This window comes from Meriones unguiculatus, chromosome 21, assembly GCF_030254825.1.
Source record: "Meriones unguiculatus strain TT.TT164.6M chromosome 21, Bangor_MerUng_6.1, whole genome shotgun sequence".
NCBI lineage: Eukaryota > Metazoa > Chordata > Mammalia > Rodentia > Muridae > Meriones > Meriones unguiculatus.
The window spans coordinates 33530871-33556261 of record NC_083368.1 but is presented as its reverse complement, the minus strand read 5'-3'; the positions used below and the strand labels follow the sequence as shown (position 1 = coordinate 33556261).

General features: G+C 43.9%; 1 protein-coding gene across 2 annotated transcripts in view; it reads left to right on the top strand.

Moving 5' to 3' along the window:
• The window catches only part of Cdk6 (cyclin dependent kinase 6), a 185040-nt gene that overhangs the window by 77310 nt on the left and 82339 nt on the right, over positions 1–25391 (top strand). For both annotated transcript variants that reach the window (XM_060373992.1, XM_021653232.2), the window contains one exon: positions 7575–7742. In XM_060373992.1, the coding sequence (XP_060229975.1) occupies positions 7575–7742 (168 nt within the window). The remainder of the gene's footprint in view (positions 1–7574; positions 7743–25391) is intronic.

Below are 25391 nucleotides of genomic sequence, written 5' to 3'. Positions count from 1 at the left end.
CATCTTCTTTTCGTGGGTGGGGCTGGTGGGAGTAGGATGAGGCCCCTCTGCTGTGTTTCCTTAGAACCGAAGGAGACAGATCAGCTCGCCGGCACAGTCCTGTCCGTCCCTGGATGCAAACGGAAACAGCTGTCCGTCCTCCACCGAGCCCACCGCAGACGGCCGGCGGCCACGCACCTTCCCATGGATACTCACTTCTGTTAGACATTACCTCACTGAGGAGGGAAGCGTGAAGTAAGGGGGAGAGTCTCAGAAGAAGGAATTGAGAAGGAGAACAGGGAAAGAGAAAGTACCTCGTCGGATGCCGCTGCTGAACAGCGTGATGCTGTTACTTCATTATGAGATATGCGTGGACACGGGGAAATAGTCTCAGCAAAAAAAAAAAAAAAAAGCATCACAGTACGATGCGTATAAAACCAGAATCTTTTGGGTCACTTGCCAGCCACAGAGAACTTCAGCATCATACATTTTTGTTCATACCATGTTGGGTTTTATATCCTGCTCTGAAGAAGTTATAATTAATATTGTGTGTTTGTAGTTTCATTTCCTGATGACTTTCTACAGTGGGTTAATAGGAGCTGTTGCGATAAGGTGATGATTTTTTTCCTTCCCAACTCTTCGTTTGTCATTGCTTTGTCCTCTGAACATCAGTGACATTTTGAGTTTCACTGAAAAATGAGTTTCTTTTCATTTCTCCTTGGTTTGGACAGTTTTTTTTTCTTCTTACTGTCTGAGCATTTTCACCACTTCTAGGGAAAAAAAAATATGGCCTCCCTAAACTGTCATTTGGTGAATAAAGCTTGTACACAAAAGCAGCTGCTTACACCACGCTTTTATCCATTTGAAGGAAGCAGAGGAGAACCAGCTCTCCTGAGGTCTCCTGCCTTTGTTTCTCTACCGAGACACCTTACTCGGCTGTGTCATTTCCCTCTTGCCCAGTGACAGGAACCGGGTAGAGAGGAAGACAACGGGGTACAACCCAAGCGTGCTCTTCTTTGGAACAGGGCTTATTTGGGACTCTTAATTTACCATTCATTGAACGAAATGTTTTAAAGAATCTACCTCAAACCTGCTTCTCGCTTCCTGAGAATTTTTTTTTCTCTTTGTGGGTTTTGAGTGCAACATTTTCTGGTGAAGCTGTGCGAGAAGTCAGTATACACGCGTGACTGTGTATAAATCTCTGAAGGTTGTCATTACCGTTACACATTGATCCGAGGACACAGTAAGAGCGGAGGCCTGTTGAGTTTTGAGTTAAGTCAAAAGTGGAAGCTGGATGTGGTGACCCTTCCCAGGTGTCCCCAGAGCGTAGGAGGCAGTGGGCACAATCTCCCAAGGGCTGAGTGAACCCACCTGACTCACGCAGTGGGACCTTAACATGACTTTGATATTGTCTGTTTAGCCATATGCTTAACACTATTGCACTGTTTTGTGGAAGAACTGAGATTTTAAAGGTCCTAGGAGTAGATCCAACAATACCCATTTCTGAATGTGTAGCCAAAAGAATTGGAAGCAGGGGTCACTTGGGGCTGGAGAGATGGCTCATCGGTTAAGAGCACTGACAGCTGTATAGCAGGGGACCCAGGTTCAGATCCCAGTACCCACAAGGCAGCTTACAACTCCAGTTCGAGGGAATCCGATACCCTCACACAGAAGCACCACATAAGGAAAACACCAGTACACATAAAATAAATCATAACAAGGAAAGCAGGGGTCCAAGATCTAATGCAGTCTGTGTCGATCAGTGAATGAACGGATGGGAAATAATGTATTCATATGCAATACAGCGTCTACAAAGAAGTGCTGGTACATACCACATCATAGTCTAAGTAAATGAGCCATTCCCAAAATGATACATTGTGGATCTTCAAATGAGATTTCTAGAGTAAAATCAGAGGAAAGGTAGTTGCCAGGGCTGAGAGGAGAGGAGAGTAGGGGCTGTTCTTGAGTAGAATTTCAAGTTCTGCAGATTGGCTCCCCAGGGATGTGAACGGCTTAGTCCTGAACATGAAGGTAGAACGATCCGAGACACTAAGCCAGAGGTGGCCTGTATACAATTAAAAATGCATGCATTCGTATTAGTAACAAGGAAGGTTGATTCTGGGACCCCGGGCCCTCATTATTGCTCTGAGTCTTCTGCTTTCCCTCTGTCTGAAGCCTCATCACTTACCTGTGGGCTCAGGTAGCCTTTACCACAGGTAGGTCCTGTAGCTGTAATACCCACATCAGTCCAGTCTGCTTCTACCAGGTTGGCGGGGAAAAAGAACGCGTCTTTACATCTGACATTTTAAAAACTGCAGACTCCAGACACTCTGGAAACAAGGTATTATGCAGGTGTTCGGCGGGGGGGGGGGGGAGGCTGTTTGGAGGGGCCAGTGTCTTGCTGTGGAACCCGGACTGACCTCAGGCTCCTTATCTGGAACCATCAGATTTCATGGGGGTGCCAAGGCAGCCAGCTCTGACGAAACTGTAATGTCGCTTTTGCAAAGCCCATGGCTTGAGAAGTGTAAGTAGCACTGTCTACTTTGTGTGTGTCTCATTTTTAATTTTTGAACGAGTAAACGTTTGTATATTTTTTAGGAATAAACTTTAAGAACATGAACAAATAACTCAATGATAAATACAAACAATATGTGTGTATATTATACATCCGGAGTTACTCGTTTCAAAGCTGCCGTTTCTGAGGCTTGTCCGGTGATGTACGTTGGCTGTTGCAGTAGCATTAGGAAATTAACCTGTGCCATCTGTAGTTGGAAAGGCGGGGCCCTGTCATGAAGCTTTTTCTCGTTAAAAGTTTCAGGGAGGTTTTAGTGGGCTTACTTTTTACTTAAAGGAGTAAGCAGATTCAAGCTCTAGAGCTCTTAACGGAATCATTAGCAAGAAGTAGAGATTCACAGGATTCAGACCAAGGTCTGGAGTCCTTGAGAGAGTGGCCAAGGGCTGCCCTCCCTCAAAGTCACTGTCGCCCAGAGCCAGACTCTCTCCACCCTAGTGTCCTGTGGAAACTTCTGTCACATGGTTTAGAAAGAGAGAGTAGGACCCTCACATGACAGCTCTTCACAGGAATAACTAGACGGTCAGGAGGTTTGTCCCAGAACTCTGCTTGATGAGTGTTAGGGAGAGCCGCTAAAGGTATGTTTACTGTGGGAGTGCCTCTAGGTTCGCTGACCCCGGGCTTCAGTGCGCTGCCTCAGTTGGACTACTGTGAGATATTTGAGACTTCTACAGGACAGATTAATTTATATTAAAATCTTGAGGCGATTGTGGCATATAACATTGGAAAGTGACATAAATGAGCCTATAGACAATCCTTTGAATTCTTCGTGAAAAACACTTCTTGTGGCTGAAGCAGATTGTCACTTGAGTGATACTGGAGTTTGCTCAGTGGAGTTGGAACCATGTCTCATTTTGGTGCCCGAGTTGTCTTGCCCCCCAGACAAGGTTTCTCTGTGTAGTCCTGGCTGTACTGAAACTCACTCTGTAGACCAGCCTGACCTCAAACGTGGAGATCCGCCTGCCTCTGCCTCCAGAGTGCTGGGGTTAAAGGTGTGTGCCACCATGCCCAGCTGGGAGTCCTAAGTTCTTTCACAGAACAATCATCTCCAGGTAGACTAAATATGAGAGAGGATATGTGGACGCACACTATTTAGTCCATGCCTAGGTGTGATTTTAGTAAGTCAGCCTTCGAGTCAGCATCTCACCCTTCCCTGTGCTGCGACCTTTTAATACAGTTTCTCATGTTGTGGTGACCCCCGGCCATAAAATTATTTTCATTGCTACCTCATAACTGTAATTTTGCTACTGTTGTGAATTGTAATGTGTCTTCTATGGTCTTAGGCGACCCCTGTGAAAGGGTCATTCAACCCACAAAGGGATTGCAACTCACAGGTTAAGAGCCACTGTTGGAGACACATAGCTTGGTCACCGCTATAGGTGCCAGAAGGACACCACATAAAAGCAGACAGTAACTATGACATTGCCTCAGGAAGGAAGACTGCATAGCCACTAAAAATTACATTGTAACTTAGAAAATGTTCCCAGTAATGGAGTGTGTGTTTGTGTGTGTGAAGCTCACATGGCCTTTATTAATTAATAAACCTGTTTACGTGTTTAAATTTTATGCCGTGAGTTTTCTGCGTAAGTTGTTTGACCAGTGCAACGTGAACCAAAGATGATGTTTAGTGTATAGGAAGCCTGCATGACATTACTTGAAGTTAGTTATGCTTTTTTTTTTTTAATCCAGCACTTACAAGCTCTATGCATGGGCTCCTAATAAAGATGCGTTTGCCTCAGCAGCTCAGCTTGGCACCCTGCGCTTCATTTTCACACTGCCGTTTACTCTCCGAGGGTTGTCTGACTGGCATTAGTCCCCAAGTATTGCAGGGCCACCACTCACCAGAGCGGGTCCCCTCCAAGATACTCACATTTGGAAGCGCAGAAGGTAGCTCCTGCCAGCTCAGGATGCCCAGCAGGGGACCTCAGGAATCAGGTCCACACTCCGGGAGTCATTGCACGTCTCTGTTCGCACCTTGTTCACCACCTTACAGTGTTGGCTGCCTAGTCCTTCAGTTGTTGTAAGTCTGGCTCTCCCAGGACACAGGAGACAACACAGCTATTCTCCTAACAATTTCCATCTGCTGGAGGCTTACCGTGCGCCTGAGACTCTTGTTGCTTCCTGTGTATGTTGATTTCAGCCTGTGATTAGGGGAAGCAAATGCTGTTTTCTCCGTGTGACAGAAAGAGAGAAGTAGGGATTTGATTTTAACAAGACAGAATTCTAAACTCTAGGAAATTAACTCCAAGCCAGTAAACTGGCTGAGTGATTGTATTGGGTATTTTTCTGATGCCCTAATCAAATACTGAACAGAATCAGCTCAGTCTGGAGGGAGGTTAATTCGGTCGGGCTCGTGTTTTAGAATAACCTGTCATGGTGAGGAAGGCACAGTGATGGCAGCAGGTCACAGCTGTGGCAGCTGGAGTGTGAGACAGCCAAGAACATAATGGTGACAGCCAAGAAGAAAGAGACCTCAAGCGGGAAATGGGGCCAGTTACACTCTCAAGGCATTTTCTCTTGGCCTAGACCAGCCGGCGAGGCCTCTCTCCCAAAGGCTCCACAGCTGCAGCAAATGTGGGCTATCAGTGGCAAACCTCGTGCTCAGACACATGAACGTATAAAGATATTTAACACTTGAACCGCAGCACCCGATCCCTGACCCTCAGAGGCTCGTGGCCACATCACAATTAATACAAACTTCAGTCAGTCTAGCTTCAAGAACCCCCAGTGATAACAACTAAAACTCTGCTCAAAAATGGAAAGTCTCCTGAGAGATTCTGGATGATGTTTAGCTGTGAGCCGCTGTAAAATCAGAATACAAGTTACATTCTTACAGCGTGCAAGACACTCCCGTGCTGAAAGGGAAGAACAGGAGGATAGCAAGTGTCAACCAAAGAAAGCAGCGCTGAAACCAGCCAGACAAACACTGCACCCTTGCGCTCCACTCCCAGCGTGCAGGCCTTCGATGGCATTATCTGAGCTCCCATGACCACCGGTAGCCCTGCCCATTCAGCCTGTTGCCCATGGCATTCATGGCTCTCTGTTGGGCTGGCTTCACTCAGGGTCGGCCTTTCTCATCAAATGGCCTGAATTCCTGGCATCTCCAGTATCCTGCAGTCTCTCTCTTGAAATGTAGGCTTCTTCCGTTCCACACCTTGGCTTCTTAGATCTTCGGTCTACTCACTTCGAGCCTGCTACACATTGTTTGCTTGTTTGTTTTTTCTGGAACCCCTTGGGGTAAGCTTGCATTATGCTGTAACTGTCGCATTCTGCTTGCCTGGAAACATCACCATGTGGGGCACAATCCAGATGCCAGCTTCTAGGAGTATGGCCGCAGTGGCCTCCAAGTGTCTGAACAGCAAATGGGGAAATGTTTCCCCATGCACCTCTTTGAAATAGGGGAGCTATGTGGTGGCATTCTTTGTTCAGGCTTATTTTTAAATCAGGGATTCTCTTTTCAAATGCAATGTTTTCAGATGAGCTTGCAGTTTTATACTCTGACATCTTCTGCGTGGGATCACAGCAAGGCACCTTGCTTACTGTCAACATGGAAAGTTTGTGGGGTTTTTTTTCTTGGTTCTGATTAATCTCTTTAACAGCTATAATTAATTGCTTTCTCCTCACACAAATTCTCAACCCTGTCCACAGTGTCTAAAAGCACTTTATGCTCTCGAATTGTAGATTTTTTTTTTTTGCATGATTCTGTTCCGGTTTTGGTTTTGAATTCCTACTATAAACCTACTATAACTGCAGCGAGCAGTGACCACATCACAGCCTGGAAGTTCCACTGCCTTAAGGTTTGAACTTAGCCTCACTCAGGGTATTGAAGGTACAGAATAACTTGGTCAGATTTGTTTATTTTTGTCAATGACCTGTAGTCCAGTTCCTGATAGAATCCTTGTTCCGTCTGAAAGCTCATGATTCCAGTCTTCTGTTCACATTCCTGTTGGTGTCCTGGCCTTACACACTCCCGCTGGGATGTTGTGGCAAATTCTGCCTGCAGCCTCCCAGGACTTGGCTGGCCTGCAGCTTTCACGTTCTTCCCGCAAACCATTTTGAACCACCTGTGAACCACAGCACCAGGTTTGTCATGGCAACAGTCTCACTTCCCGTACCGATTTTCTACGTTGGTTCATAATTGTTAACATTGAGTGACGGGACACGTGACTGGGAGCTACTCAAGGGAGAAGAGGTTTATCCCCGCTCCCGGCTCAGAGGGTACCATCTGTCATGGGAAGCGAACAAGTAAAGTCAGGGTGGAGATGACAGGACAAACGTTGGCCTGTGTGCATCACTACAGCCGGAGACACGGCCTCTGTGAAAACACTGAGAGATTAAACAGATGGCCTTGCTTTCCGTATTTCTTTCTTCGTTTAAGTAATAAAGTTCTGTGTTAAGAGATTTAAATTGTTTTTGTTTTGCTTTGTTTTTATACCCTACAATAAATGAGGACGTTGGTTTTGAAATTCCCACTAAAAAAAAACCTGACTAAATTGTGACCTTGAGCTAATTATCTAACTTGCTTCAATATATCAAGTTTCCTGACCTATGAAAATAAGGTGATTTACTTCAGTGCTGTGGTTTAGGCTATATAGGTTGATAAGCAGAAAACATGAAGTAAGGTGACACTTAGGAATAATCGCTATAGAAATAACCGTTTTGAAACTATTAAATTGTTTGCCATATGTTGACTGTTGAAATAACTTAGTAAAGTGTATGAAATAAAATGCACTCCCCCCAGTTCGTCCCCCGTTTCCCCTCCCCTGCATTAACCACCACTGCTTATTTGAGATACAGCCTTCCAGGACATTTCCTGTCCCATGGAAAACTCTTTTCCAGCCGTCCTTTCGCTGACAAACCCCCGTAGGTAATTAAGTGTTTTACCGTGTTCTGTAAGGCGGGAGGATGAAGAGACGGGTGACTGTCGCATATTTCACACGTCTGCTGCGGAGGCAGTGACTGTTGGAGCGCATGCACCATTTTGAGCAGCTGCTGACTTGTGTACGTTTGCTGTTTCCTTTAGGATATGATGTTCCAGCTTCTCCGAGGTCTGGACTTCCTTCACTCTCACCGAGTAGTGCATCGCGATCTGAAACCACAGAACATTCTGGTCACCAGCAGTGGACAAATAAAACTAGCTGACTTCGGCCTTGCCCGCATCTATAGTTTCCAGATGGCCCTTACCTCGGTGGTGAGTGAGACCCCTGTCCTTTCGTTAAACTTGGTCTTCCTGTTTTAAATGACAAACTGCACCCCCCCCCCTTGTGCTCCTAATGTTGGTTCTGCACACACTTGATCCGTGAACAGAATGCCATTGTGCTCTTTTATTAGACGCTTTGCTCACGGTTTCAGACACACCTGACTGGGTTTGTTTCTGGTGGGAACCCATTGCAGAAATAGCCTGTTGGCATCCTAGCCACTAGAAGGGAGTCAGTTCCAAGTTTTCTAAATGTGTTGTGCTATAGCTTGTGTTTCTAGAGTTCCTGGATAATGAGGGAGGAGCGCATAGCTCAGGGTCAGGGTGGAGAGGGCAAATGGGATGTCACCTGTCTGCGGCAGTGTGACTTGAGTCTGCCGAGGTGGGATACAGAAGACTTCTGGAGCTGTGATGCCATCAGGGACAGGAGAAATGAAATTGACCGTGAACTTGAATGACCTCTGAATGAGCAGCACTGCCCAGCCAGGTGAAGGCTTCACGGTGCCAGAGTAGGGAGAACCCGAGGCCCTGTCTTGGCAAATCACTTAAGCTTTCCTGTTCTTTGTCTCATTCAGATTCAGGGATGTCATAGCCCTTACCTTTAATTAATTCCTGTTTCTCTTTAGAACCCATCTTGCTGTATTCTACAGAATTCTAAGGCAAGCACCCTGGTAGTCAGTATCGATGTCTTTTCTTAAATCTTGCTTTGTGTAAGTAGCTAGAGGGAAACAATCTTTCGTCTCTGTTTTGCCAGTGGGACAGGAGATGGAGACAGAGAATTAAGTTGTAGAAATGTTGCTCTCAGACATATTAAATTAAAACTTGGGCAAAAGAGTCCATCTTCCGCCTCAAAGAGGTTCCAAAATCAGAACCTGGCCTGGGCAGGGGCCGTTGTTGAGAAATGTAAGGAAGCATTGTTGGCCACTGTTGTGAGAGAATGATGGATGTGCTCTGTCCCTGATGGATGTGCTCCAGGAAGGCTACACAGAGAAACAACAAAAACAGCCTCCCCAGGTTCCTGCAGTGTCTATGGCAAAGTTGAAGTCCAGGAGTGGAAGCTATGGAGAAAAGCAACTTGGTCAGGAAAAGCATTCAGCTTACACAACTTACTTCTGCCTCCTTGTCTTTTCCTCTCTCAGCCAGGCACAAATCCCACAGTCTGTAAACCCTCCATTCCCAACACGGGCTGCTTCCCCAAGGCACCAGATTTCCCTGGAGCATTCTTTGAACTACATTGTGTTCTTGAAAGATAAATCCTGCGTGTTCCCTCTTTGCTCGCTTTGCCAGTGCCTTAGAGATGACAAGGCCCAAATGGATATTTAAAGGACAGGCCTCAGCTCTGGGTGGAGTGAGGCAGATTTTAACATGACAGCACCAGAAAGGGCTGAGTCTGTGTGCTTCCCCAGTGGGAAGGGTGAGGTAGGCTGTGTGCACTTCCCCAGGAACTTACTGTGCTGGTTTTGGGGGGTCCCTGGGGAGAAGCTTGAATAGGCTTTGTGACGGAGGGGATCATTAGGGGGCAGATGACTGGACTAGTCCCTGGGCACATTAATTGGGGGAAGGATGAGCTGAGTCAGCAGGATACTTTTGTCTTAATTTCCCTAAATTAGCCATAACAACTATAAATAAAAACAGGAAACCCAGCTGGGTTTTTTTTTTTTTCCTTGTTAAATTTGAAGATGTTACTCAACTTATGAGTAATATCAGCTAGCATCCCGTTCTTTTTATTATTATTATTTACACTTTATTCACTTTGTATCCCCCATAAGCCCCTCCTTCCTCCCCTCCTGGCCCCACCCTCCCTCCCCCTTCTTCACAAATGCCCTCCCCAAATCCACTGATAAGGGAGGTCCTCCTCTCCTTCCTTCTGATCTTAGTCTATCAGATCACATCAGGAGTGGCTGCATTGTCATCTTTTGTGGCCTGGTAAGGCTGCTCCCCCCTCAGGAGGAGGTGATCAAAGAGCAGGCCAATTAGATTATGTCAGAGGCAGTCCCTGTTCCCATTACTATGGAACCCACTTGGACACTAAACTGCCATGGGCTACATCTGAACAGAGGTTCTAGGTTATCTCCATGCCTGGTACTTGGTTGGAGTATGAGTCTCTGGGAAGACCCCTGTGTTCAAATTTTCTGGTTCTGTTGCTCTCCTTGTGGGGTTCCCGTCCTCTCCAGATGGTATCCCGTTCTTGCTAAGAGTTGGTACTTTTAAACAGGAAGATACAGGCTAATTATTTCGTATCCCAAGAAAAGGGCAACGATAAACATACTGCTATGATTATTTGGTACCTAGTTTGTATTGGCTAATTTATATTTACTGTAGTGACACAACAAGAGATGTTGTCATTTCAGAAATCATATTTAGAGTTTAATGGCAGTGTTGAGAGGTATGTTCTCTTTAATGTACTGCATTTAAAAATTTTCCTGGTTTTACTATTTTTTTTCTGCTTCCAGGAAAAAAAAATCCACATAATAAAATGATGCTTTGATTTTTATACACATAATAAAAACAGACTCACTGTGAATGTATGCATTCAATTTTAAAATACTGAACTGCTATGTTATTTTTAGTTTTCTTTCAATAGGCTGCACTCCACTGCCTAGAAATACCCATTTTACAGTAGGTTATGTCACACAAGGAAATGGAAAGCCACTTAATTTGCAGGATGGCAAAAAATTTGCAAGTTAACTGACCGAGGCCACCATCTTAACTGTGTGGAAACTGTGAATATGTTGCCTATTTTCAAGGCTTGATTCACCCACCCTTTCCTACAAACCACCATTGGGAACTGAGTCTTCTCCCCTTACGGTTCCTAGTGTAACGTCCTTTTAAAAACAAAAAAACGATCGATTGATTTTGTGTATGTGTAAATGTATGTGAACTTGTGCAGGGTGCATGAGCCTATGTACAAGAGGAGGCCAGAAGAGGGAGTCCGTTCCCTCAGAACTAGAGTTATTTGTGGGATGACTAGCTTGTTATGTGGGTACTGTAGGTCCAAACTCCAGTCCTCATGATTATACAGCAGTCACTGTTAACCTCTGAGCCTTTGTTCCAGCCGTAGAGAAATAGCTTTCATAATATTTTCTATCTTGTTAGGGCTTTTATGTATAAAGCGGTGAGTCATTAAAAGAGAGATACTTACTTAGTCTTGTTCACCTGGATGTTCTCATAGGTACTTAGGAACTACGTCTTAATAAGTTAGTAAATGCCAACATGCAGACACAGGCATTTGAGTCATGAGAAAAAAATCAGGAAAGAATTGCTTATACATTAAATGGTTTTACTATTCCATTTGTACGAGGGTGTTGACAGAGTCATTGGCTGGAATCTCTGAACAAAGTAGTAAAAGTTACCAGCCATAGTTTGGTCTCACGTGAGGACTGAAAGGTGGTTTGAACTTGGGTTCACAGGTAGTTGAGGTCTTACATTTACAGTAATCCTCTTTCCTGAATTAATCACCTGGGTGAGTCAGACTTTCTGTCCTGGACAGACAGCTGAGGGAGATACAGGAATATTGTACCTCTGCTTATTTCAAGACATTATTTCTAACCCATTGTGTTCTGATATTAGTAAGCTTTAGAAGAGGTTTTGTATTCTTCTAAGGTCAGTAACACCTTCCAAATAAAGGAATAGGACAATACCAGACAGCTTTTTATTATTTTCTTTACCTGTCTATGTTGATACGTGTAGTCACGTGTGGCCTTATCATTAACAGTAACTTGTACTCTTAGGTCTTTGTAAAAACTTGACAGTGTTTTCCCATGTGATCTTTCTTCAGAGCTCCTTCTTTGTGTCCATCCAAATCTTTGGTATTAAAAGATGAATGTGTACTCAAAACATTTTTCACATGTAGAAATCACCAAAGACAATAGCAAACCTAGTAAGGCTGCTGTTAGAGAGACATAAAAAGTATAAAAAAAAACCCAATTGCTTGGGATTTGTAATGGCCCTTAAAAGATTCTAAAAGTCCGACTCCATGTGAACGGTTTGCATTGCCTTGGGCCAGTGTAATAGGGGTGTGTGTGTGTGTGTGTGTGTGTGTGTGTGTGTGTGTTTCCCTATCTCAGTTTTGTTAGCACTTGGTAAACACTGAAGAAACTATTGAATTTCAGACAGAGACTTTGATATGCTTAGGAAAGGAAAGGAAATGGGGTTCTGGCTTTCAGTCAACAATCAATTACCAGTCACCTCGTGTGTGCCAGGTTCTCTCCGTGAACCTCAGAGATGACCCTGACAAGGTCTTTGCTCTCAGCTTACAAGCAGAATTGGGAGACAGATCTAAATACAACAGTCACACAAAGAGATGTCGCTTTAGAAACAGAGGAAAACACAGGTTTTCCTCTGTTTCTAAAGGGACAGGTTACAGTTCTGTGAAACCATATGACTCATGGATCTACCAAGGCTGGAGACGGAGAAGCCAACACTGTTCACCTGTGCCAGGATGCGGGATGTTCACGTGGGTCCCAGCATCCTCCTTCCAGAACTAGTCTGGGTTCAGGTCCACTGGATGTGTGTGCATCAAATAATCCGCTCTTGTCTTCTCTGTATGTGCTTGGAATAAGCTCCTTGTGTGACTCCCAGTTGGCACGCCCAAGTGACAAAGTGAGGTAGGACCAGAGCTTGAAGAACAGTGTCGTCTTCTACATGAGAAAATAAATCCTTTCTTCCTGTTGCCTCTCTGTGCATGTTGTGTTTACTGTGGAGACCTGGCAGGGTTTGTGCCCCAGCGTCGGCAGCTGAGTTGCTCCCACAGAAGCCTCCAGAGGCTGCCAGTGCATACTGAATGAATCAAGCCAAGAGCGTTCCATGTGTCATGGAAAAACCCCAAAGCCCTTTCGCTTCAGCACCTTAGAGAAAGTTGAGGACACGCCCCTGAAGCAGGAAAGGCTCCCGGAACGCCCTCCCGCCTCAGCGTCTTGCCATGACACAACTAGGACTGTTTTGTTCAAACTTCCAGTTGCCAGTGCATATTTCATACTTAACAATGGGCTGTTTGTGCCAGTTTCATTTTCACTTTCACAGTGAGGGAAGTGGGACACAATGGGGCCAGTGCTGGGCTGGCAACAGGACACGTTTTCTCCAGGATTCCCAGGGCTGCATACGTGGAAAACATGAGAGCCAAAACAAACAGGAAACTGCATCCAGGTTTCCTGGTGCTCCTTCTCAGGTGGCTGAGCGGCCAGCTGACGAGTCTCGAGTCACGGCAGACACCGAGGACCTCGGTGTGAGCCTCTCCTGTGTAGAAAGAGAATGAATTCTGCACTGTGCAGAAAGCCGCTGCAGGTAGGTGTGCGTGTCACAACGGCACTGCTTGCCAGGTGAATCAAATGGTCGTTCTTCTCATCTGTAAAAGATAGGCATTCATTCCCTCACCTAAGGCCAGCGCCTTCCCAAGCACTGACTGTCATGAATTAGCTCTGAGCTGCAGTGCTCCTGCCTGGAGGATGTTTTACTCACAGAAACCCCTGCATGTCTGTCACGTGTTCTGCATACGTTTAGACAGCATGTCCTATCCAGGTATGATGTGCACAGTCTGGTCGTCTCCTGGCTTTTTTTTTCCTCTCTTCTTTTAAATAGTTTTTTTTTATTACAATTTATTCACTTTGTATCCCAGCTGTAGCCCTCTCCCTCTTCCCCTCCCAATCCCAACCACCTTCCCTTCTCTCCTCCCACAGGGAATCTTATGAAAGAAGGGTGTGATAGAAAGACCTGGAGGGGACAGGAGTGCCACAAGGAGAGCAACAGATCCAAAAAATCTGGGTTCAGGGGTCTTTTCTGAGAATGACACTCCAACCATGGAGTATAAGATAAGCACGGAGATAAGCTAGAACCCCTGCTCAGATGTAGCCCATGGCAGCTCAGTCTCCAAGCTGGTTTCGTAGTAATGGGAACAGGGGCTGTGTCTGACATGAACTCAGTGGCTGGCTCTTTGATCACCTCCCCCTGGGGGGAGTGCAGCTGTACCAAGCCACAGAGGAAGACAATGCAGACAGTCTCCTGGCTTTTTATATCTTGTCACAAACATTCCATGGGGTGTCACTCACATCTCGAAAGCCTGAGATCAGACTCAGGTGTAAAGACAGCGCATGTGCTGAAGTTGAAGAGGCTAAAGCCTTGCAGGCAGTGGTCCGCCGAGACTCCAGAAGATGACAGAATATTTCTCTCTCACCTATGGGGATACACTTTTCTGTTCTGTGTCAGGAAATTATCTGAAACTTACGTAATAAGACAGGACAGCTTCCTCTCCTGAGCCTGCCTGGCCGGAAGGTGTTCTTTCCATACCCAGACTCTGAGGCACTGTCCTTGGAACTGAATGGAAAACAATGTTTCCATAAGTAGGTTTTTTCATGTCTTTAATTCTTTGGATGTGTGAACTTCTTGTTTGTAGCTGTCTACAAACCTCGGTGTAAAGCCGGGGGAGGTAGCCATATCTTCATTTTGTCTGAGCTTTAATAATCTCATAGTGCAAGTCAAGATATGTTACTGAAAACTCGAAACATTTGCCGTAACTGTTTTTATTCCTTCAGTTCAAGTTTTACCCGGGGAGAATAAATGCAGGAGGCCTAATGATTCTCCAGTACCTGAATAATGAATTCCCAGTTCTGTGGCTGGTTTGAATGTTTGTTTACAGGCCAGCCCCAACCTACTTTTCTTTTTTTTCGTCACTAGCCACACACATCAATATTATCACTAGTTACCAAATACCATGAACTGTTTCATTGCTCTTTGAGCTTGTTTCCCAGCTTCCTATTTTCGCAAATCAATTGGTGGGTACATTTCCAGCTCCTCCCACTGCACAGTCTGTGTCACTGCATCAATTGTGGGCGCCTGGACACAGATTCCGTCTAATCCTCTCAGTCTGCCGTGTCACTTCTGATAATAACTTGAGCCTCTTGAGGCCTGGCATCATAATGTTTCTATTTCAGATGTGTGTCTGGGTACCCATAAACCTTCGGATTTTTGTCCTTCCTTAATCAAGATCACAAACCTCCTCCCACCAGCCTAACTTGTGCACTTGCGCCTTCTGTACGAGGTATCTTTAGTTAATGATTAAGGTTGCTTAGGGTCTTCAGAGAAACCGTAATCTCTCAAGGAAAAGTTGACGATACCTCTTTTGACATAAGTTATTTGCCTTGGTCCATGTGGGTGCTTGAGAAAAATTACAGATAATCTCTATCTGTACAGGTATCTCCGAAAGTTAAGGTCAGTTTTCTAAATAATTATACAGTCATATAATTGAGCTGGATTTTCAGCTCAATTTTGACCCCACTTCTGTTTTCTCAAGTCTGTTTCTCAGTGGTATCTTTGCTGGTTCAAGCCACCCTTTTATTACCCCTGATTTCAGCTCTTCTTTGCTTTAGGGATTGAAATGCAAGGTTGAGTGGTACTAGTGGGCCTGGCATCTGCAAGAGCGCTGATGGTTTTTAAATCCCTCATAAATATGAAGGTTAAACTTGACAGTTGGCTCTGGACGAATAATCTACCTTCTCGTCTCGGGGAACTATCCAAATGAAAGAAGGAGAAAGCGTAGGAGAATTTACTTTAGTGCTGCTCATGTGTTTATTCTGAAGGCTTGGCGGAGTCTAAAAATGGGGCTGTAAATTTAACAGCTCAACCATAAAAACCCCAAAATAAGGACTAAGAAGCTTTATGACTTCTAGGTTTGGATACCAACATAAAACTCCAGATTTATCTTCTTCTAACATTTGATTTTTTTTTTTTTTTATTTCTAAAACCCCTTCCTTTTCTTCTTTCCCACTTCTGCTTTGATTAATTACATTGTAAAGGTTACCCCAGCTCCGCCGTGTGTGGATGTGTTTTGATTAATTGCATCGTAAAGGTTACCTGAGCTCTGAAATGTGTTTTGCGAGTACCCAGTGGATATACTTCAGTTGGTAGAGTTCGCGGTGGCATTCAATGCTGTGGACACCTCGTGAAGGCTGGGTGATTTCCGTGAGGTAGGGACCGCACATGGTACCCGTTCTTGTGGGAAAATACGCTTCAGTGGCTTCCTGGCACTGGGTTAGGAATGTGGTATTTAAAAGTACCTTTTTGCAGTGGGAAAGAATCTTGTCAAGAGTAAACAGTCTGACCGTGTTAAAGGGGCCAAAGCCTGTCTGTAATCTAGTTCCAGAAAACTAGCTTTTACTAGTTTAGAAAAGAGCAGATCAGGGTGTGGGGTCAGGATACAACTGGAACCTTTGTAAAGCAAAGAAAAAGTTACCATCAAGAATGTGAAGTGGATCTCTGGGCTGATCCTCCTGGCTATAACCAATCCCCCACCCCACCCCCACTTCTGAAGAGTGGGTGGAACCTCAGTTGCGCAGAAAAGCAGGTTTTCTTTTTCCTGGAAAGACGGGACTGTCTGACAGAAGGAAACCGTGGGAGCAGTCATGCAGTATGGACCACTGTGGGAAAACTGCAAGTTCAACTTGCCAGTGGCTGGCTCCCCGGTGCCCACAAGTCTGTGACCCCTGAGTTCTGCCCAAACATGTCCACATGTCCTGTGACCCCTGCCCATCCCAGCATTGGGATATTTGTGTCCCCAGAGCCATTAGACATACTTGCGAGCTCACTCAGATTGTCTCCCTGTCCTCATATTAAACTACTCAAGCCTCGCCTCCTCGCCTGTCTGAAGTCTACCTGACTCCCGGAACTGCCTGGTGTGGCCTTCTCTGATGTGCCTTTGATTTTCCTGTCATGCAACAGCTCTCGTGCTGTTATTCCCATCGACTTGGCTTTTGTCACCCATTTCGTTAACATTGTGAAATATATTTCAGCACTCAACGTACGCGCGCACTCACACAAGCCCACGGTAGTTGCTCAGTGAGCGTTTGTAGAATGCCGGTGATGAAGCAAGAGGTCTGTGTGTAGAACAGATGGGGGAGGCTGAGGTTTGGAAAGACCTTCTCCTAAGCCCTTGGCTCCCCTGAAAGGCACCCCTGTGCATCTTACCTGCAGCATCGGAAACCCAGTGTGTTGTGTTACTCTTGTTGCTAAAATCTAGTCTTTATATTCAAACCGTGTGACTGAAAACGACTCAGAAAGCATGGCTGGTTGGATTGTCCCAGACCATGCTTAGATTTCAGTGAACTACTTCCAATCATAATGCCTTCTATTACTAAATGGAAAATTAATCAGTATTATTTTAAGCTGGGAGACATCTTAACAGAGTTAGAGTAAAAACCAAATCTTATCTTGTGTTCTAATGTAAGCATAAACTTTTAGAATTATATACACACACAAAAAAGAACCATGCATAACTTTAAGATAAGCATCTTACCTCTGGGCTTAAAATACCTAAAATTTAGTGGCTGGGCATATAGCTTAGCAGTTTTAAAAACACTGGCCGCTCTTTTAGAGGACCGGGATTCTATTCCCAGCACCCACGTCTTTCTGTAACTCTGGTTCCAGAGAATTTAATGCCCTCTTCTGCTCTCTACTGGCAGTGACATACATGCAGGCAAAACACCTATACACATGAAAGAAAAAAAAATTAAAATATAACTAAATAAATTGAAATACATTTTCTTAGTTCTCATGATTATAAATTACATAAAGTAATTTTACTTAGTATCTAACCACTCCTCCTCCTTCTTCTTCTTCTCTCCCTCCTTCCTCCTTATTCTCCCTCCTCTCCCTCCTCCTCCCCATTCCTTTTTCCTCCTTCTCCATCCTCCCCCTCCTGCCCGTTCCTTTTTCTCCTCCTCCCTCCTCCTCTTCCTTTTTTCTCCTCCCCCTTCCCCTCTTCTTTTCTCCTCTCTTTTTCCCTCCTCCCACTCTTCCTCCTTTCTTTTCCCTCCTCCTCCCTCCTCCTCCTCCTTCCTTCTCCACGGCTACATGTACAAAGATGTGATGATAGGAGATTCCAGAATCAGTCATTCCAGAATCACTGAAAATGTTAAGTCTAATACAGCTTGTACATTGCTCTCATTCCTGACTGAATTGACCACTGTCATTTTTTTTACTGACAAGGAGAGAATCAGAATGTGGCACAGAGTCTGAGATGCTGACAGGATTGAATATACAGTCCTCTTGAAGTAAGGAAAGCCTCTTCAAGGGTGCCCTCAGGAACTGCCCATCCTCTTCAGGAAATGTGTGATCTCACCTATCTTTTCTTTACATGTATTGCTGTCTTCCTACAAGTTCTCCGTGGTTATGTCTTGTAAAATTGAAGTACTGAATTTATATGCCTTGTCACTGCCCTCACAGAACCGCCCACTTTGTTCTCTGCCGCTCTGCTTTCCTTAGTGATTTATGTAACTCTGGCTTTATTTTATGTTTTTAGATTTACTTATTTTATTATGTGCATGAATGTTTTGCCTGCATGTCTGTGTATATATATGCATTGCCTATGAAAGCCAAAAGACGGTGTCAGATTCCCCTGGAGCTGGAGTTACAGGCAGTTGTTAGCCACCATGTAGCTAGATGCTGGGAATGAAACCCTGGTCCTTTTCACTGCTGATCCCTCTCTCTAGCCCCTGCACTTCTGTTTCCAAAGGTACTAGGTGTCATTGTTTGATTGTAGTTCTTGCGTAATATTTCAGAAATATTTGTAATGTTTCAGAGTTTGTTATATTTAACAAAAATAAGTCAGCATTTGCATTTTAGAAAGGTACCAGTTCCTTAAATATCCGAGACATAGCTTTCATTTCCTAGTAATTTTGCCTTTAATAGCAGGAGACAGTTGCTTAGAAATAACAGTTTACATGATGCAGTTTACAAAATCGTGTGTGTGTGTGTGTGTGTGTGTGTGTTCTACATTCTACTTGTAGCTATTTACAAGTAATAGTACTTCTTAAACTTTTTTTAATGTGGGAAAGGTATGTGTCATGGCACTTAGGTGGAGGCAGGACAGTTTGTGTATTCCAGAGATCAAACAGGTCCTCAGGCTTGATGGCCAGTGCCTTAGATCACTGAGCCATCTCCTACTTTATTTAAAACTCTTGTATTTTTTTTAACCGGTATTTTTAACCTACATCCTTTTTTAATTGGCCGAATTAATTTAAAGGTTAAATGTTCCAGATAGGTCACTTTTAGTTTGGTTAGTGAATTTTTATGCCTTTTTTTTTTTTTTCTGTTTGTATAAAGCTCTTTGGGGTTGGTGGTAGGTGAGAGGTTTTTTGTTTGTTTGTTTTTGTTTATACGTACAAGCCTTTTGTTTGCTTCTTCAGCATTTTTTACTTTTAGCGTTAGATTTATATTAGGCATTTTTCCACATCTAGCATCCATTCTATTTGTCCTTTGCCTTATCTTCACTGTGCAAATGTCCATAATGCTGCTACCCAGTCTCTTGTGATGAGCTTTTGAGTGTTTGAGGGATCTCTCTGTCTCTTTCTCTCAGTTACAGCAAACTTCTTTGGACATGTTCTTTCATGTCACTGTTTTGGAGAAGCCATAAAAATGTCATTACCAAGATTAAACGAAGAGGGGGAGCCCATTTGAGAATTCAACATTCTCCAAAAGGAATTTCATTTCACACAGCTCTCCTTCCTTCACAGAATGCCAGTGGGCACTCTGCTTCATCTCTTCTGAGTGTCTCCGGGCATCCCCTTCACCGGGCCTTTTCCTGTCTGCCCACCAATAAAGTACAATAAAGTTCTGATGTCAGTCAGTCTAGTGTCTGTGGCTGTAGCTGTCAGTTTTCTGCAGAGGCACCAGTGTCGTCTGTCCTGTGCCAGGATCCACTCTGAGCCTGCTGTTGGTGCATGTCAACAGAATCACATTCATAACCACCTCCCTAGCTGGCTCCTCCTGCCTGCCTAATCCTAATGCTCTCTCCCTTCTTTGACTGTTTTACTGGTGATCACCAAAGCTGAGACCCTAAGGTTTTTTAAAAATATTGTTTGCATTGTCAGCATCTGTGTGGTCACAAGTGCAGAATAACAAATGCAGTGTTTCTTGATTAGTGGGCATTAATTTCTTAATCTAGCATAGAAGTCTGGCGATAGGGAATTCTACAGCTGGTATAACTGGCTCACTGATGTCATCTTGGATATTATAATCAAACACCAAAGAATACAAAGCCCTTCTTTTTCGCTCAGTGTACTGGTTACATCACTCCTCACGGTCTCATGGTGGCAGCTATATTTCAGTTATCTCCAAACCATAGCACTCCAAGCAGTGCGTGAAGCAGTAGGGGACAGTCGATTCCTGCACCTTTGTTCAGTGAAAACAGTCTTCCAAGCCCACTTCCATTCGGATTTCATCACCCAGAACCAACATACCTCTGCATAGTTCAGTCATGCCATACATACGCTTATTGCCACCTGAATAAAATCAGGTTATTTTTGCCAGGAAGTGAGGATAGCTGTTGGGTACATACCAGTGACCAGCCCTTGGTTGATCTCGGAGACCCCTATAGCCACAGTGCTTCTGTGCAGGTAGAAACTTTTGGTACTGCTTCCTCTCCAAGGCACGTGGATTAGTCAGTGATCTTTATAACACATCATGTACTTTATTCTGTAAATGTTTCACAGATGTTGGAAGCTTAGGCTAAAGATGAAGGCCTTCAACACCAAGCAGAGCTGATTCCTTAGCTTCTCCAATAACCACAGTGATCAGCAAACGTTTTCGGAGGTTGAAAAATCTTTTGAGTGTTTTACAGATGACATCTTCACCTGGAAATCCAGCCTGATATATAGAAACAAAGGTTGGATTTTAAAAACTGGGGTGGTAGAGTTTTATTATTATTATGTGAATTATTCTTTAAAGAAAAGTGATTTTATTAATAGTCATGCAAGTTAAAATTGTTGACTTAATTCCCCATATTAGTATGAATTGCATTTATGAAACATACACACATCTGTATATACCCCTTGCATATCTTACCCAACCAAGTACATTCTTGTACATCTAGTATTGTTTCATCTTGGAAAGTGTAGCAAGGCTTCACAGGGGAGCTGCTTTCTAGGCCCTCACTTCAAGAAGGAAGAGGAGATTGGATAGCAAACCAGGGAAAAGGCTGTGTTGTGTTCTAGGCACAGAGGTAGGGCAGATGCACAAAACATGGGTGTGCAGGCTAACATGCAAAGGGCCTGGGAGAACATGGTCAAAGCTGGTTGTTTTTGTTGTTGTCTGCAAACTCTAGTGCCCTGTGAGGAGTGGGTTGGTAGGCAGATTTTGTGTGCATTAAGAAACTACTGGGGTTAGGGAGGGAGTTGGTGAAATGGAAGTGGATCTGATCATATTTCATAGTATATGTATGTGGTGTATGAAATTTTCAAAGAATAAGATTTGTTAAAAAGAACTTGTTGTCAGGGAGACTTGCATGATCACTGGATTTTATTTGGATTTTTTTTTTCTGTTACTGTTTTGCTTTGAGACAGGTTCTCTTCTGTGACTGTAGCCCTGGCTTTCCTGGAACTCAATATGTAGACCAGGTTGCCCTCCAGCTCACAGATCTGCCTGTCTCTGGCTCTCAAATGCTAGAATTGAAGGCAAGTGCAATTAAAGGCATGTGCTGCTCTGTACCCCATGTGAAATCTGTTTTAAGACATAATTGTGTTAAAGGGTGGGATGTCTCAACAGAGGGAGAAACTGGAGATAGCTGGAAGTAAAAAGGGGGGGAGAGAGGGAGGAAATTAAAAAAAAATGTCCCTTTGAATCAACTAAGCATCTTTGGCTTGGCCCCAACTCTCTTTAAATCATACTGTTGTGGAAACCAAGTAGACGAATGTGGGTCTTTCCTGCTTTTACTAGCAGGAGGCTGAATACACGCAGTAACTTAGTGAGAAATTAGTATTTTCGTTGAAAGGAAAATGCTAGTTTATAGTCAAAAATCTATGTAATATGCCTCACTATTTGCGCCATTCAGAAGCGTTCTACCGCTTTAGTATTAAGGCGACTGTCAAAAACAGTTTTTGAATTTGCAAACGAAGCCTTAATTTAAAAAAAAAAAAATATTTAGTGTTGGGACAGTTCTTCCAGAGATCAGAGGACAACTTGCAGAAGGGGGTTTTTTCCTTCCACTGTGTGGGTCCCAGAAGTCAAAGTCAGGGTTTTGGGCTTAGCAGCAGGTGCCTTTCCCACTGAGCCTTCTCAGGGGGAAAAGCCTCGGAGCCTTTTTCCAAAACACATCCACCTCCCAAAGATTTCAGTATCTGTTGCTTTAATTCATTGGGCCTAAAGTAACATGATTAGTCTGTGTTTAATTAGGCACCTTTCTGTTTCTCTCTGTTTTTTTTAATCCCTATAATCCAGTTTTTGCTAAAATTGACAAATTATATACTTCACATGTGGTCATTATATGATTAAACCCTAATGAGGGAGTATAATCTAAACAGCCACAAAAGACCGTAATTTACTTGTCATTAGACAACAAGCCCCTTGAGGGAGGAGCAGGGACATCCCATGTTTCATGCACACTAGGTAGTAATTGGTAATGTTGGTAATGAGGATGCAGTTTGCAGGCGTTTGGGGCCATCTATAAAAGTAATGTGTGCTCCGTGTCACCATTTTTGTGTGGTCTTGGCTTACCACTGTTCCTTCTTGGTTCACCTCATCCATTCAACATTCTTGTTTATAATAACCTAGATTCATTTTTAATGTTCAAAGTAAGAGTTTTCTTCATTTGAAGCTAGGTGCCCTTGCTTCTGCTTTCCCTCGCTGCTCCTTAGGGAACGGTCAGGCTGGGGGCAGAGTGCATATCCCAGAAGGCTTTGATTTGTGCTGTGGTACAAGAGAGGGAGCCAGGCATTGTATACATGATGCTTATAAAAGTGTGTTTACTTTGATGGTTTTTAAGAAACTGAAAAATAGGCCTCAGTGTATGTATCCTCACCTCCTGTTGCCTGTATCATCATACATTTAGTGACGGCCAGGTGTTAAGTTAGGAAAGATTGTGAGAAGACACTGGGATTTGAAATGCTACATCCTTGATGCTCTTCATAATGCATTGTGGGCAGAGGGTAAGTGTGTGTTGTGTGCTGCATTGGGTATTTGTGAATAAATCGGTCACACCCTCCCAAGAGAATACGTTCTTTCTTTTCTTTACACAGTGACTCTATTGATCCTGTTTCAGAATCTCTTCCCTTGATTCTTTCTTCCTTCTTGACAACATTATTTTTGAAGTCTTAATTGAACCAAGTGTTCCTGGAATATATTCTCTTTCCTCTCCTAACATTTTCAGCTATAGACGGAGAGGATTTCTGTAAAATCTGACTCCATTGCAGGGACTGTAGTCAGGAACCACATCCTATGTGCCGCTTACACGGCCAACAAGCTGAGTGACCTTAAGTGAATTCTTCAGCCTCTCTGTGTCCTAGATTTATTCTCTGTTGAGGTGGAGAAAACACAAAAGTGTACCTTATAGGATTGTTGTGAGAACGCAGCAAGTCCATACGTGAAAAGAAAGTGTCCCCTGTCAAGTGCTGTAATTGAATTTTGTAGTGGTCGTGCTCCTCTTTGTACCTGCAAACGAAGAGAGCTAAGGAAATGAGCCTAAGCCCTCGCCTCATCTTACCAGTATCCTGTTACTTAGGTGACCACACACACCATCGCTAGGGAATTAATATCTTAAAGAAACTGTTTTATTATTGTTGTTGTTGTTTCCCAAAGGGAGAACTTTCGAGTATTCCTAAAATTGGTGAATTCATATCTTAGCAGTATTATAGTCTGTGTAGAAAACAGCGTGGATTCTATATACCTTATATTTTAGTATAGGAAATTGGGTACATGTCAAATCCAAACCATTGCAGAATTTTCATTAAAAGGATGAGAAAGAGGAGCATGTTACTGTGCACAGACTGTCAGGAACCAGCCCTCTGTGTGAGGTGTTAAGACTGTCAGACTTCACTGCTTACTCTCACCTGTGAGGCAGGTAGCTAAAGGCAGCAGTAGGGGAATTGAGTTCGGGCCCCAGCATAACAGCACTTGAACCCGTAGAGACTAAACCCAAGAAAATAAGAACGAGTTCTTTCAGGACAGTCATTTCCATATTTGCTCTCCGTAGGGTAAAAGTGGGTGACTGGACAGTAACGCTTGGTAAATTATTAAAGCAGGGGCTGGAGGGATGGCTCAGTGGATAAAGCCCTTGCCTCCAGAACTTAAGGAGTTTTTTAAGTTTCAATCCCAGGGACCCACATAAAACCAGCAGGATGGCATCTGAGAGGCAGCCACATATCCCCAGGGCAAGCTAGACTAGCCAGAATTGTCAGTCTCTAGGTTCTGTAAGAGACACTGCCCCAGTAACCAAAATGCCATTAGGAAGACACCGAATCAAAATCAGGCCTCCACACGTAGATGCCCAAGTAAATGCAAACACAGATGCACACCTTTGTGCATACTGCACACATAGACACACATGCCAAAAATAGTCCCTTTCTGCTGTCCAAATGGGCATTTTCATCTTCTGTGTGCAATCATTTTGTGTCCTAGATACCCTGTTCTCTTGGGTGTCCGTGGTAGATAATATTCAGAAAGTTTTATTTCCCAAATAGATTAGTATTCTCTGGTGAGTACATGACTCACTGTACCATGGGTTAGTAATTATTGTCACAGATAGCATAGACTTCTTAAGATGTGTCACATAAGAACTCTTCCAGCTACTAAACCTGCAAAGAAATTAGTTGAAAGAAATTCCTAAGGCCCTCAGCCCAGCCCTTACATAACCTGCTCTGTCTTGTTGAGTTTTACAGAACTGCTCAGGAATGCCTCATCTACAAAGAAGTCGGTACCTAAACCAGCACCTCCCGTTTGGTCTGCAGTTCTAAAGCCGTGCGTGTGTCCTTTCATACAGTTGCTTGCTTTCTGAGTCAGTCTTTGAGAGCATCTCCTGGGTGTTGCTCTTTTCTACCCAGGTCAGTGTTTCCGTTAAGGCACAGTACTGTCTTTGGAAGCAAAGCTGGGCCATGCTGCCGTCTTTCCTCAGACTCAGGGGGTGAGGGGTGTGGTTTGGCCACGTGAGCAGTGCTGAATAGAAGTGTAACTCGGGAGCTTCTACAGTTAACCTGACTGGGGTCCAGCTCTCTCTGGACACTTTCTGCTCTGAGCTCCTACCGTACCTCTTAAGCCTCCTAATTCAGCCTTAGTTGTCTAGATAAATTTCGTGTGACTTTTTTTTCCTTCTCTTAAATGTTGCCCAGAGTTCTTTGAGATTGGGAGCTCTCTGGCTTGTGTCTGCTGAGCGCGTCTGAGCACCACCAGTGTGCAGTGAAAACTTGTCAGATAGTTGGTTACTAGCACTCTTCTTCTCCCAGGACTGTCATGGAAGAAATGCCACTGCTGGATATACTCATGAAATAGTGAAGTTTTCACATACAGAAAAGCCCAGGGGGTTTATAACCAAGACGTTTTACTAGTGGGAATACTTCAAAAAAGAAAGAAAATCATTCCAAAAGGAATACCTGAGATACGAGAAAGAATAATGGGCACATGATTGGATGAATGTGTCTGAATAAGTTGTTATTCACACAATAAATGTAAATGGACAGCCGCCACTTAAAATGTGGAGACTGTGAGACGAGATTCGAAAAACATGATTGAAAACCAGCTCTTTACATTTTCTTGAAGCTGGTCCTCTGCTGATGGGGGATATAAAATTGTTCTGTTCTTTGACATTAACCATGCAATTTAACATAGATGTACTATGAAAACCCTGCCATTCCATGTCTGGTTACATGCTTTAGAAAAATTACTTCAAAT